Raw genomic sequence first — 15,349 nt, 5'->3', positions numbered from 1 at the left:
ATTTTAGAACTTTTGACCTATTCTTTGTGGCTCAATTAATAATGATTTCATAAATCATCACAATCCTATTACATTCTTAAATTAAGCATCTGATGCTACCTGAAACATCTGTCATAATATAATTCTCTTCAGGAAAAAAACCCCCAAACTTCAAAACCAGCAGTTACAGAGTGAAACACACACGCTTTTCAGTGCACTTTCCTAAACAGCACATGCTAATAAAAAACAGATACAGATAAAACAAAACAGATAAAATAAAATGCCAGAATATAGGAATGTATTTATTTGTCTTATTTTTTTTAATGCTGAAGAGCATGGTCTTACACTGCAGATATTAGATCTCACTGATATATAATTAGCCATAATACAAAATAGACACAAACTTGTTAAAAGCACAAGACAGAATTCCATTGAGTTAATAACATTTATTATTTTCATCTCTAGCAGCCATAAACCAGATAACACAAACAGAATAAAAGAGGATCAAAACAGGGAAATTCCTGGGGAGAGATCCAGGTGACACAACACTAGGAGGAGCTGGGCAAACCTTCTCCTTGCAAAATTTATGCCTGTAGTGTATACTGAGGAAAAATATAGATGATCATGAAAACATAGTTTTTGCAGCTGTCCCATCTGTGTAACATTCTGTGTTACCTATATGGTGTGAAACATGTAAAAATCCTGCATCCTTTTTACACAGAACTCCCACTGGGCATGACAAATTACTGACCTCCTTTACATTCACTGTCAATCTTAAGTATTTAATTTTTGTGCATAATATTTACAAAGGGGGCAGGGTGATATGTCTAAAAAGCAAATGGCAAAGTGTTATCAAGTGTTGGTATTTCTGAGGAAAGCACAGTTTTTAGATTAGGAAAGCAACACCCTCTTCTCAGAGTAAGGGCAAGTTACATAAAACCTTCATTACTGTGGCTTTTTAGTAGTATTAATTTTCTGTCATTCATCTTGCTATTTTTGCATTGAAAATGCTATTTTCTGCAAAACTTTTTAGTGGCACAAAAAACAATTATAGCTTGGCTGAATCACATGCAACTGGAGCTAACAACCATGTTCTATCATCAAATAGCACAGCCCATGCACTGTTGCAGATCACATGCTTCCACGAGCATTCTAAAGCAGAGGAAGAGACAAAACCAGCAATTGTTGCCAGCTTGTTTTATTTTTTTAATAAGAAAAGCTAGTAAAGCTGGACACCTTGTTTCCCAAACCAAATATTCTGGCAAAAAGCTTAAAAACGGAAAAGGTTTTTATAGCTTGAATCCTTTGATGTTCACAGTTAAAAAACCAACTAAAAACAAAAAAGAAGCTGTAGATGATTTGAGGAACAAGGCAGTCTGCTTATCCAAGAAAGTCAGAGAAATTGCCTACAGCTCATGCATAAAATGACTCTAAACTAGGCATGGTGTATCTGAAAGTGGCTATGAAGATAAATCTGGCTAACCTGCAGCAACATGAAAAAAATACCTAAAATGCATTATACAGCCACAGTCACAGATAAGATTTTTTTTGTCAAAGAAGAACACCCCTTCTATGGAAGAATTAGAAATCAAAGACAGGAATTAAAAAAAAAAAAACCCACCCAAACAAATAAATCACTGGATTAAATACAAGATGGATTAAAATAAGCATGAAGACCACTATAATTCTGTTTATGTGGAGTGTCATGAAGCTTAACTACTACTAATTCTTATGTGTTTCATGTAATGGGCTCACTGGAATAGATAAATTATATTGAGAGCAACTAAAAATGCACACGTTATAGGAAATGAAAATAAAACTGCTTTTATTAGATCTTAGACTGGAAAAAAAAGAAGCCAAAAAAAAGAGTTTTGCTTAGTGACTAAAGGGAGACCCTCAACTCCAGTATTGCCTCAAAAACTGTTAATGGAGCTATCAATTCAATTCCAAATATTTTTAGCTGGTAAGAAAAAAAAGAAAAAAAATCACTTAAATCCCTTACATTTAATGCTGAAAGAATCTGAAACTTTTGTCTTTTAAATAATCACATCCTGACAGAAGAAGTCTTATGTAGAGGTGAATTTCCAGTGCTAAGGTGTCTTAGGGTAGATTTTCAATGCTAAGCTTGAAATAGAAATGTAGTCCTTACAATAAGCCCCTATGTATATGGTAGGTTTTTACAAATCATATCAAGTCAGAGTATCACTGCAGACTGAAGTAGAACTTCCCACTGGCCTGCACAGTTGCAGACATTCTTAAAAAAAGGAGGTGAAGGCAGAAGGAAGCACAGAGTAGGATTCATCTATACAAAGCTGTCTTTGATGATAAGCAAACATGTATCTTGTTGGGGCATGCTAAAGATATGGATAAATTCTAGGTCACTGCTCTAGGGAGATCAAAAATTGCGCCTTACCCTATAAAAGCACACAGTATCATTCAAGCTCTGTTGGACTTGAATTTGATTCCTGTCAGTTTACCTTTTACTCTTACAAGCTTCTTTGGTGTGTATGACAATCCATCAAGTGATTGGTCCTTTAGAAGCTAGAAATCCCTTCTTTGAAGCTTCAAGTGAAACAAATCAGCTGTCAAGCTTCATGAATGCTGTTTTTTTCCTAAACAGTTTTAAATGCCTGTTTAACGTCCAAAAAATAAAATGCCTTTTCTTTGCTATGTTTAGGTTAAAAGTAAAATGAATGTTGCCTTTGTTCTCAGTCACCTCATTTTAAATGCAAAATCGTATGTCTTTAAAAAAGTTATTGACCAAATCTAAGACATATAACTGAGATACTGCAGATTTAGTTTATAAATATATCTACAATATAATTTTAACAGCCAAGAAATAATATCTAGCATGCCAAAGAGTACATACACACCATTTCTCTTTCCAAGCTGGATACACCTGAAGAATGCATGCAGTTTTGTACCTGAGTAGCAGCAGCTCAGTGATGTCACTCCCCTACTTTTAACTGTCAGTGAAATTAAACCTCCCCTCCCACCCCCCTGCCAAAAGTTATTGGAAGACAGTGACCAAATACCAGTCATCTTTGATGACAGTTTTCTGACTACCACAATGTTGTAGGGAGAGGATGAGGCAAACCCTGTGAGTGATAACAAGCAGCTCAGGTCTTCTGTCCAATGACTCAGTCAGGAAAAGAAAAAATTGAAGAGAGAGGAGACTTGAAAATAGATCACAATAATAGATACACTTGGAAAAGACTAAATCTGAGTTTCCTCTCTGCATTACGTAGAACTTCTTTAAAAAAATACCAACAAGTCCTATGTTCCCTCTTGTACAGCCAAATTATTTATTTTTAGAAGCCACTACTCTTTAAGAACCATCTTACTTCCTCTCAGATGTTTTCGGAGACACATGGGGGCCATGTGGTATGTAAGACTCATGATACTGAATTTAGCCATTCTGAAGATAGATTATAATCCAAATTTCTTACCAGTGGGGGTTAAAGCACTCCAGCTGCTGTGCTACTGTGCAAAAAAGCATCACTACAACTGCAGCAATGCCTTGCAGTAAAGAGTGGCTGAATTTCTGAATCCTGGAAACATTTCCAGGATTAGTCTGCTGAGGGAAGAATATTTTGATGACCTTAAAGAGGCTTACATTCAAGACAATTTGAGCTGTTCAGTCCTGCAAATGCAGAATTTCTGGGTGTGTGCAGAAACAGAACAATAAGCAGCTACTAAATTTCACTGGCAGAAGTTCAGACAACCATATACTCAGGAATGCACAAGTTGTAATGAACATATTCCTCTTTTTAGACCTTTAAATACTTCCTGCGTCTTACTAGGCACTTAGGTGGCTTTTTCCAGGCTTATGTTACATCATAGAAACTTGTGTACCTTTTAGTAACCCATTGAAAACTGTCACAATAAAAGTAGCAGCAGAATTTAGAGGATTCACAGTTGACTCAGCTGACAAAAGTACTGCTGAATACTTTCCACAACAATAAATCAAATTATGCCATGAAAACACAGCTTTTTTGCCATGAAAAAAAACCCATGGCTTTTTTGACATGAAGACATAGCTTTTTTGACATGTATTTTTAAACCGGAACAGCATGGTTTCTATTTATTGAAATTTTTCTGGTTTTGTGACATGAACCATTAAAAAATAACTGTGAACTGCCCCACTATAATTCTGATAACATGCTAGATATATAAGAAACTATAAAAATGTTACTGCAAGCAGAGCAAAGAGCCTACTTACCAATATTAATTTCATCATCAGTTTCAGCATCTCCAATACACTCAAACTGAAAATCTTGTAAAGACTGTGAAAATTTTTGTACTGCCATGGATAAATCTAGAATTCAAGGAAAAAAGAAACAGAAAATCAGAATTACTCCACTAGAACTTCACTGGAGCAAGGCATCATGCATTTCTGCATTAAGTATTTTTTCTGTTTACAAAGTTTCCTTTCCAGTATCTTTTCTGGACATTAACATAATTTTAAAATCACCATCACCACTTCAAAATCAAAGAACCTGAGATTTCCTAGACACCAATGAAATAGGCTGATGCAAGATTTCAAACATTAATACATGTATTACATTGACAACTGAAGAACCTTCATACTTCTTAAAAAACAAGAAATTAGTATAAGAAATTAATTCTAGTGACAAATTGCATATGTAAGTAGACTACAGGCAGGAATAAAACCTAACATACAAATATACAAATTGGCCTAATGTCCTAAATCAAGACACAAACGACCCCCATACAAACAAAGCATCATTTAAATTCGAATGAACCATTCAAAGAACAACTCCACTATCCTAAATGAAATAAAGATTGAAAAACCTTTCAAACACCTCCCAGTAAAAATCCACAAAATAAGATGACTGCTTTTTAAAATTTTAATTAAAGGTAATCACTATCAAGCAAAAGAATCCCTACCTGGATTTTGCGCTGCCCAGAATTTACTCAATGCCTGTTCATTTTGTATTTTTACAGGCAGCTATATGGTACATCAGTCCAAAAAGAGAACCATCATCTTTGGACAGACATGAACAGACTTTTTTTCTTCTATTAGTTGGGAATTCTGTATGCATATCTGATAAATAACGAAGATGTAAAGAACTGGGAAAACAAATTCTGTATCTTTTTGATAAAGAAAATGGAAAACAGGAAAGAATCCTACCCAGAATTATTGCATCCTTACTGCACATTTCCTACTGTGCTGTACATGAAGACTATATTATTAAGTTTATTAACAAATTAGATGCTAAACACAAAGTGTTTCCTACTGTTTGTATAGATGAAAACAAAATAATCTTTATAAGATGAAGCACTGTATCTTATGCAAATACATCTTTCATAGCTAAGTAAATGATTGGTCTACATTTGTTAGAAAGATCTAAACTTGAAAATATCCTGCTGCGAACAAATTCAAGTTTAAAAGGAAGAAACACAGTTTTATTGTACACTCCTTCACCAAGTTACCACACTGAGTCCTAAACCCTTATACAAAATTGCTGTATGCCAAGTGATGTCGAAAGGAACTACATGGCCTTAACGTAATTGAATGAAAAAGTTTCTATACTGCAAGTACACTGGAATGTAAAAATTAACTGTTGCAAATAGGAATGCAGATATATTTCCTTTGGACAACCTAATAACTGCCCACAATGAACAGCATCTCTGTGAATGTGAAAGGAAATGAGGGAGCATGGGCTCTCCCCTATCATTCTTCCACATATGCAGGGTTTGGTGGAACCAATGTGAAAGGAAAATAAATGTTAAAAATACCAAAGGAGGAGTCTCCATTTCATATCCTGGATTATTGATACATGATGCCAATCTTTCTTTCACTGTGTCAGCAAATCAGACACAGTTTACACATTTTGAACCCGAAGGAGGTATGTTTAACCTAACTCAGAAACAGTGGGACTGAAGAATTAAGGAGCTTATTAGGTAACTTGATAAAATCATGCAGCAAAATACCATTTGGAGATATCTGCCTTTATATGAGGCCTTTTCTAATACCTTCAGAGTATTAGAAGATACCCTAATAAGATTAAAGCTGTTTAATGTAGCAAAGAATAAAATGAAATTCCAAGGTCAGATGTTTCCTGTAACACTTACAAGTTCTGTACAAAGTTAATTTAACCTGAAAAGATAAAAAAATATTATTCTACAGAAAATTCCAGCTGACTTGGACATCTTCCTAAAGGCTGAAATAGGAGTTACTCTGTAAGACTCTAAGTTTGACAATGCAGTTGAATCACCAACATTGGACCAAGTGGTGCCACTTGGTTGTATTTATCACCTTCTTAGGAGCATCGTCATTTTAATTGATTATGAAATTCTCCCAGCCACAGAAAGGAGCAGCTGTGCAGTAAGCATATCTTCTCTAAAAGATACCAAGCTTCAAAACTGAATTAAACCGGATTTAAGAGCAACTGTCTCCAATCAAGAAGAGGCAAATGATGGACAAAACAATGAAAAGCACAGATAGAGCAGAGACCTTGCCCAGTTTTACAAGATGTCATTTATCACAGTATATCCCAAAGTCTTGATGTCACTGAGATTCCTCAACGCATGCTGCTGCTTCCAGAAGGAAGGTAATCACCACACCAAACAAATAAACTTTTTAGAATCTGCAAGCTACATGGCATTATTAAGAGTTGCTCTTACTCAGCAGGTACATTGTAAAGTCATGTCCCTCTTTTCATTGAATCCACATGAACTAGGACATTCACTTAGCTCAGGACAGAAATCTCCTTCCAAGCAGAGACAACCAATCTTCTAAGTTACTATAAAAACCTCACCAGTTTTATTGACTGGTGGTACAAGTCTATCATGCAGGGAAGGATGGCTGCTCAAAAGTCTCAATGCACTCACAAATGTTGTTGCCCCTGCTCCTCTGCAGGCACTCAAATGAAGTAATCTCTCTGGGTACCAGCAAAAGAATGAAAATGCAACCTGATAACCTTCATTTGCCAGAGGGGTAGTTCTGTTAATATGTATTTTCTGACAGTTTGTTCCCTCTACCATTTGTTCCCTGTTTTATCAGATTCCAAAGAAGGATTCAGTTCCATTTTGCAGTGAGACACATAGTCAAGAGTAGCCATCTACACACTACTTACTGTCAGAGCAAGGAGATAATTGTGACAGAGTTGCCTGTTTTAGTAAGGGCTGCAGCAAGTCAGCTGGCCAACAAGATTTATTTTTTTTGTGGAGCTGACAGAGGAAGTACTAAAAAGCTACTACACTGTGACCGGAAATAATAAAAGGATAACCACAACAAAGCTTAACCACAATAAAGTAATGTAACATCAGTATTGCATATGGATACATACAATACCAACCATCAGTATCATAGTGCTAGTGAAAGAATAATAAAAGTCATCATCCATCCAGGAAAGTCACCAAGGAATCAGAAAATGCACTACTCTATTGTACTTCTCCCTGAAGTTTTATAAATTTGATTAATCTCCTTAACATGTATTTTTTCAATAAAAAAATGCAAAAAATTCCTCTGGATTATTCTAGAAGGCAGGTTTATTTAAGACTCACTTTCTTTGAAACTGCCAAAGAGAAGTATGGAATATGAACTGTAATGTATTAACTTATTTTAGGCATCAGGGCCTTACAGCTCAATATAGGATGATAAAATTATGATCCAAACCCTTTGTATTACCAGAATTGTTCTTCCACTTTCTTGTCCTAGATTTGTTAAACAGATCGTAAAATAATTTCTTATATAGAGTCTTGAGGAGAAGGAAAGAACAATACATTGCAACAATGTGATGAAATTATAGATGCTATTACTCAAAGGATGAAAAAACGAGTGTATGCTTTGGCATGGCACAGCCTGTCACAACAAGGACAAAGTCCTACACATAAGGACACCTGACAAGATTTCCACAAGTTGGTAAGCACAATGAATTGTTTTATTGGGCTGGGAAGGTTGTCATTTGTTTGGTTTTGCCAGTCTGGTGTCTGGAAGAACAGCACAAAGTCCAAACTTTTGATAGGGATAAATCAATCTCCAAAAGCAAGAAACTTTTGCACTTGCAGAGGATTTATATCCCTACCCTAGTAGCAGCCTGCAAGAAAGTGTTCTCAGCAAACATGTCAAAGCCAAAGTCTTTCCACTTGTCTGCTTACAAAGATGACTTCATTAGCAAATGGAGTTCTAATAACCAATGTTCTTCCTGAGTGATGTCAATTATCCTGAAAAAGCTTGGTATCATTCACTGGGGTTAATATAGAAAAACAGCAGTTGAAATCTAGTGAGAAGATTAAACATGCCTAAATGAACTCCCGAGCACCAGCTGGAATGCAGTAAATGGGACTTCAGACAACAGACACTCTGGCTAATACAGTAACAGCAACATATCTGGCCATCTGACACAAAGCTAGCTATTATTACATGGCTTCAAAGAAAGCAGAAGCAAAGGGGTGATGACTGACCTAGAACATTAGAGGCAATCCTTCAGTCAGCTGAATTACAGGACAGCTGAAGACTGGAAAGGAGACCACGTACAGTCACCTTTGGTGTTTCAAACCTTTGGGGCAGTAGGAATCCACTACCAGATATGATTAGATGCATTGTGGTGCCATGCTTGATGAGCTGTCTCATTTGGTCATGCACTGACATACACGTTTATTAAAAACCCAAGCTAATCAGCAGAACTCAGCACTAAGGCATTGTAATATGTGAATAAAACACAGCAGAAATCGAACAGTATTGCCAGAGTGCTTGATAAAAGAGCATGCTAAAATGCAGAGAAACACTTATCTAGTTCATTGACCTCTGCTCCTCAATACCTGAAAATGAGTCATTGTTATGGTTATTTTTAATTGCTTTACAAATAGATTTATTTTTTTGATTTATTTCATAGGCAACTCTCATGCTATAAACAATTGTTCTGGCTAAGTTATTTAAACACTTGAGAAAGTAGTTTTTATATGAGAGAGATTATTATTGTGAAACAGCAGCTACGAGCATAATTTGCAGTGTTCTTACCATGCTAAATGACAGAAGCAAGGAAGCATTTAAAAATTCATAAAAGTGAAAAAAGGGCTTTCAGTATTACAAATACAAATCTGCAAAACATTATTTATTTAGAAAAATGCTTGTGAGATACATGTCTTCTTAAATAGTTCATGACATCCTCTTTTACAGTGAAGATGAACAGGGAACTTCCTTGGCTTTGTTATTTTATGAGGGAATGAGCTTCACGGATACAAGCTATATCAACAGCCAGAAATAAGCCGGAGGAACAAGAACACCCTACTGAGAAGCACTGAACTTCAACAGCTTCTGTGTTTGCTACAGTCAATTTGATTGTAAGTAGAACATGTCACAGTGGGATATCTTTTTCCACACCATACACTGTAAACACAGAAGCTGGCAGTACAATTATATTTAGGCAGTATGAATGATTAAGCAGTTAAAAGCAGTCATCATACAAGATTGCGTATATCACTGCTATATTTCAAATTTCTTCCTGGCTTAAGGGCTTTCTCATTAAAACTCCCAGCTTCACAGTAGTTGGTCTTAATTCGGAGAAGAGCACCAAAATGTATTTTCTTCACTATTTTTGCCTTTCCACTCTTCATTGCTCACTACTAATTTAAATTGAAAAATAAATAAATATCAATGGTATTAGATAATTATCACATTTAGAAAAATCTTCCTATTCATAACATACATGGTAGCAGGTCAGCACAAATACGGGGACCTGAAAATGTCTTACAAATCAGCCCAAAGCCGCAATCCTGAGCATGGGAATGTTGGCACATATGCTCGTAACACAATTAATTGCTTCAACTGTACACGAAAAGAATTCTCAGGCTTGCTGCCAGAACAGGCAATCCCAATTTAATAAAACATCACCGCCATAACATGTCCAGATCATCTATAGTTAGAGAGCAATTTACAGTGCACATTAACACGCCTTTTAAACATTGACAAAAAGATCGTACAGTCAGCTGATGCAGCTTCTGACGTCTTTGGTTTCATGGCTTTCAATATTGGAGTCCTTCTTTTGCATGGAATATTTTCCACGGTATTTCTATTTTAGAAGTCTATCTGATGAAATTATTTACACACATTTGTTATTCTTTACTTCTCAGCTGAGTTAATTTCCGGATCATATTAACTTTAATGATTGTCACGAGAAAAAAAAAAAGACAAAAGGAAGAAAAAACCCTTTCCTCTAATGAGTGACCACATTTTATCCAAACTTCTGCAGAAGAATTTAATTTGACAAAACAAGGGCAGGCTGGCAGGCTGGCACAGAGTAGAGACTATCTGCAAGGGCTGATGGAGCTAATGCTGTCCGTTTGCCACAAGGCTTTTTAAAGAATCCACAAGAGAAGACCACAAGGGAATAGAGAATCCAGTGCCTAGTGCCAGAGATTTTGCAGCTCTAGGGCCACTGCTCTGTATTGACACAGTCTTTCATTGTTGATCTCAATAAACTCTTTATTCCCTTTATTTGCCAGCTTCATCAGTGCATATTCTTTGCCAATTTGCTATTCATGGAACAACAATAAGCAACTAAAACAAACTGTCTACCAACTCCCTACCCCTACAATGCCAGATTACTTTTTTACCTTAGGCTCTATGCTTTGCTCTTAATTTCAGGGAAGCTAATTTTTTCCCACAATCTCCAGGGAAAGGACATCAGGAGAATATGTCAACATGCAGTCGATGCATTGCTGCATTCCTCTGGGGTTACATAAGCCACCGAAATTTTTCAGTGTCATTCTCTTACTCATGAATATTTCCATGAGAAAAATGCACAATTTACTTTCCCATTCTAGAAAGTACTGAGAAATCCCCTTGATCAAATGCAACAAAATCCCCACCTTCTTAACACTATGAGGCAAGAGTTACTGAAAAGTCTGTATGTTCTGTAAACATCATAGCTATTCATACCAACGCTGTAAAATCACAACTTCCTTTTGTTGGACACTTGAGCAGTACTTTGGATATTCTTAGTAATCCTCTACAGTTAGGAACTAAATCTAATACGTCTTGAAGACACTCCAAGAACGCAACACTGATATCTAATGAGAGGGGGATTTTTACACCACATTTGCATGCTTACTTGATAAAAAACATAATAAAACTTCCCTGAAAAATAACTGTAAACCAAATAATATTATACAGACAAAAAACAATATTGATAATATTTCATCCCTCTTTTCACTATTCCTCTCCTTACCCCCATTCACTTCATGTGTAGATGTGGAAACCTAACCTTATTCACATAATCAGAATAGAAAGAAATGAACTTTAGTTTAGTATGCAAAAGCTGTAAAGTCTATAAAATTACTTACTTGTTTTGACTTTTCATAACTATAAATACATGAAATAATACAAATGCAACTAAAAATGTATGCCCTATAACCCTTAATGTGGATGACACCACACAGTACAAACTGCTCATCTGTTTCTCTGAAGTTAAAACATGTATGTAACTTCATAGCTGTTTCTCATATTAAGTGATATTCCCACATCCTTGTATTTTATTTCTCATTACCTCATTCTTACAAAATCCTTTCTCAATATTTCAGTTTATAAGACTGTCTAACAATACTGTTGCATTTGATTAGAAAAAAACTGACGTTGCAGGGAATTACCATGGTCTAAACCTTTCAATCATCAAACCATATTCACAGAACTACACTTTACAAGTGACTAATCACATGGTACAAAGCAGAAGAGGAAATTTTCCTTTGCCACCACTGCAATTTTTTACAGTATTTTTCCACGAATAAGGCTAGAATTTTCAGAAAGCATTTGGTTTCCTTCTACTTCTGAAATTGTAAAGATTTGCTGTAGGGTATAACTTAGTACTATTTCTAGCATATTATTATATTTTTCTAAATTACATTAAACCAAAACATTTTTATACAATGACAGTTTTGCAGATATGCTTGTTTTCATCCTGTAAACTTTTTGGCCAAGATCCACTGTAAGGACTGAAATATTCCAACATTTCTTCTGTCTTGGAGAAAAATAAATCTTAGAAAACAAGCATATTTCCCTACTTTTTTTCCATTCTCAAATAATTGAGTATCATTCTGCATTCTCAGTATTTTCCCTGTCTGTTGATAAAACTACTCCATAGTTCTCAATGTCTCAAAGATTACTAAACTTTCGTCCCTGCAAACTTGCTTTGACCCTCAACATACTTTCTCTTGCTCCTTCTGGGGATTTTAAATGCTCTTTCATGATCTTCCACATTCTTCCCCCACCCCACGGATGTTTATTTCCCAGAACAGTGTCAGACTTTTCCAGGGAGCTGGGTCCATGTTCCAGTATTCTCCCCCCAGACTCTTTCAATGAAACATGGTTTACCAGGCATGCTACGTCATTTCTCACTCCTCCTGCCACATCCCAGCGACACTGAGCAGGCAGAGAAGCACCACAAAAAAGAGGACATAGAAACTAACAGCAGATGCTGTCAGAGGCTGAAAAAGCAGAGAGTGATTTCCTGTCTGGCAGCTAGGGATTTGCCAGAAAAAACACGGGAATTCCCACATTTCTAGTGCAATGTAAGGTATTGGTGCATCGGATGATCTTTCAGTAGTACTTGAAAAGACATGTTTCTCTGTTTGTTCTCAATCTTACCATGCATCCAAAGAAATTTTAAAAGTACATGTGCCTATTTGCAGACAATGAAAAACAAAGAAATGCACGATAGGATAATATAATATCAGAATATAATTAAAGCCTATGCTGCAACACATTCTTAAGGAGCCACAGTTCTGAGTATCTGACCAAGATCAGTTCTGCCAGTTCTGTGCTGTGCACATACAGAATGAGATGCAATTTCCCCACTACTACCCCTACCCTTCCTATCCAGAGGAAAAAATAAAAAATAAGATTATTTGTGGTATGAACAGGGAGCTCTGAGAAGCTGCTTCTAGGAAACCAAGAATAAATCACTGCAGCAATTATCATGCATATCTTCAGCTGTAAAAAATTCTGTCATGTATCTTCCAATGCTTTTATGTTCCATGACTTTTACATTAAGTAGATTCCCCTGTTCTGTGAAGAGAGCTGCTCAAAGGAGGATGGGTCCCACTGGCCTTTGCTGGATGGTGGGGGAGGGATGAAAGGAATGAAAGCAGTTATCAAGGCATTTCTAAGTAGTGAGCTCTTGGAACAACATTAGAGTTGAGGGTCATGGGAAACAGAAGCATTGCTCACCCTTCTTCCTGACAAAGTTTTCTGTGCTTGGGCAACAAAGTAAAATGTGTTGTAAGACCAGGAGGAGGAGGAGACGGGAAAAAATTAAAATGCATATATTTAGCTTATTTAAAAAAGAAGAAAATACTACCACTTGGCTTTAAAGGAAATGAAACACTTTCCATATGAAATTCTTTCAGGCTAGTAAAGCTCAGGAATACAAGGCTTGATTAGATTCTTTTGATCAGACAAGTCATATCACAGCCACATTGTACTTCAGTACTACACTTAACAAGGGGTGGGGGCGTGAGAGTTCTAACACACACACACACAAACAGATGTAACATTTGTTTAGAGAGTCACATATGCACTTCCACACATGGAGGGCAGAACTGAGATTCCTAATCAAACAGGATTTTGTTCAGTGACATTAAATGTCACTAAATGTCTTGACCAAATTTGGCCTAAAGGCAGTTTTTATGCATTCAGTCTACCATAGAGGCAGTCCACTACTACGCACTGCTTAGCTCCTTCTCACTACTTAGAGAAAATGGATACTAAACACATCAGTTTCATACAGCAAAACAGCTGAACATGCTAGTTAAACTGTCTTCTACCTGTAAAATATGACAGGAATTCACAAAATGCAGAGATGAGAGCCATGAAAGCACTTAAAAGCCTTTTAAAGGTACACTTTTGAGGGTTTAAATTAAATCACTTGCAGTATCATAAATTCAAAAACCTGTTACCAAAATACCTACATTCTAATAATGGGGGGAAAAAATATCAGCCAAATGAAATATGCTTCATTAACTAATGAAACACACAACTACAAATCAGTTTTTCACCAGGTGAGCTCCTGCTTAAACAAGTCAGAATTAAGCATTCCCAAGGAGTTTGGAGTTAAACTTTGATTTGCATGAGACTTTCCTTAACACTTACAGTTTTTGCATTTTACTTTCCAGATTTACTGCATTCAGCCAGAGAGTATAAGAAATAACCCCTGTAAAAATCAGTATATGATGTTTCTTTCTACATATAAAGGCATTTCAAAGAACAGGATCATTGTATTAAAAAAAAAAAAAAAAAGAGAGAAATATCCCTCATATTCGTTTTGCTGGATTTTTTACTTAACTTCTCAGACAAAAAGAAGGAACTTGAATGACTTTCAGCTGAAGTCTGTTCAGTTTTTCTTAAGTCAACTAACCTGTAAGAAGGACCAACTAGCCTTCTACATAGTTCATGTACCATTTTTTTCAAATTTTAATTCTCTGGCATTTTGTTCTACTTTCCTGTCACAAAAACAGATTTAGGAACATATGAAAACATCCTCTTGTTATCTTCCTGGCAGAGTGATATCCTTTAATTAATAATCTTACTATCCATTAGTACCAGTAATGTTTATATTATGGCATGTATAATGAGTTCTGAACTAACTACTATCACTAACAAATGAGACATTGTCATTAAAACAGATACATAATAACTAGGTTGTTTTAGTGCTCTACACTCAGGCACAGTCAAGAATACTATCAAATTATTTGAAACTGGGGAAAAAGAGAAACAGCATTAATGCCACTCCATCACTCCATGAGAGACCTGCACTTAAAAACTATGTACAGATTTTGTCTTACTCTTTGACACTGTCTCTTAATATCAAAGGTATAGGGAATTGAGGCAAAGGTAAATGGTAAGCAAATGGCAAGAATACCTTGTTTAAAGAAATGCACACACAGTAATCAGCCTGAAAGGGATAACTGGGAACCCACAAGAGTTCTAAAAAATGACAACCAGTACAGAAATGATGGCTGTCTCCCAGGTGAAAACAAAAGGCTATCTAACAGAGCAAGAAGCAAACTCAAAACGAAGTAAGAAGATGGTTTTTCTTAGAATTTGTAGTTAAATAATGAATCTCACTATCACTAGATACTTTGGATATTAAAAATTTATGTGGGTTCAAAAAAGGACTAGACAAATTCACAGAAGAAAAATCCACTGAGAGCTATTAAAGACATAACTAACCCCTCTCTCAGGAAATCTTCAAGCCCCAAAGCACTGTAGACAGTGGAAGGCCTCACTACATTGTGCCTGCTGTTTTTCTCTGCCTTAGACAGTCAGAGCCGTGCATGAGAGAAAAACAGAACCCACAGCACAGGACTCACTCATATCTAGAGACAGGATGTAACACCAGATAAGCTT

General features: G+C 36.1%; 1 protein-coding gene across 2 annotated transcripts in view; it reads right to left on the bottom strand.

Annotated features, from left to right (window-relative positions):
* The window catches only part of ARHGAP42 (Rho GTPase activating protein 42), a 148,108-nt gene that overhangs the window by 113,224 nt on the left and 19,535 nt on the right, over positions 1-15,349 (bottom strand). For both annotated transcript variants that reach the window (XM_039563766.1, XM_039563770.1), the window contains exon 2: positions 4,202-4,297. In XM_039563766.1, the coding sequence (XP_039419700.1) occupies positions 4,202-4,297 (96 nt within the window). The remainder of the gene's footprint in view (positions 1-4,201; positions 4,298-15,349) is intronic.

This window comes from Corvus cornix, chromosome 1 (assembly GCF_000738735.6).
Source record: "Corvus cornix cornix isolate S_Up_H32 chromosome 1, ASM73873v5, whole genome shotgun sequence".
NCBI lineage: Eukaryota > Metazoa > Chordata > Aves > Passeriformes > Corvidae > Corvus > Corvus cornix.
This window is presented reverse-complemented; position numbering and strand designations above follow the sequence as displayed.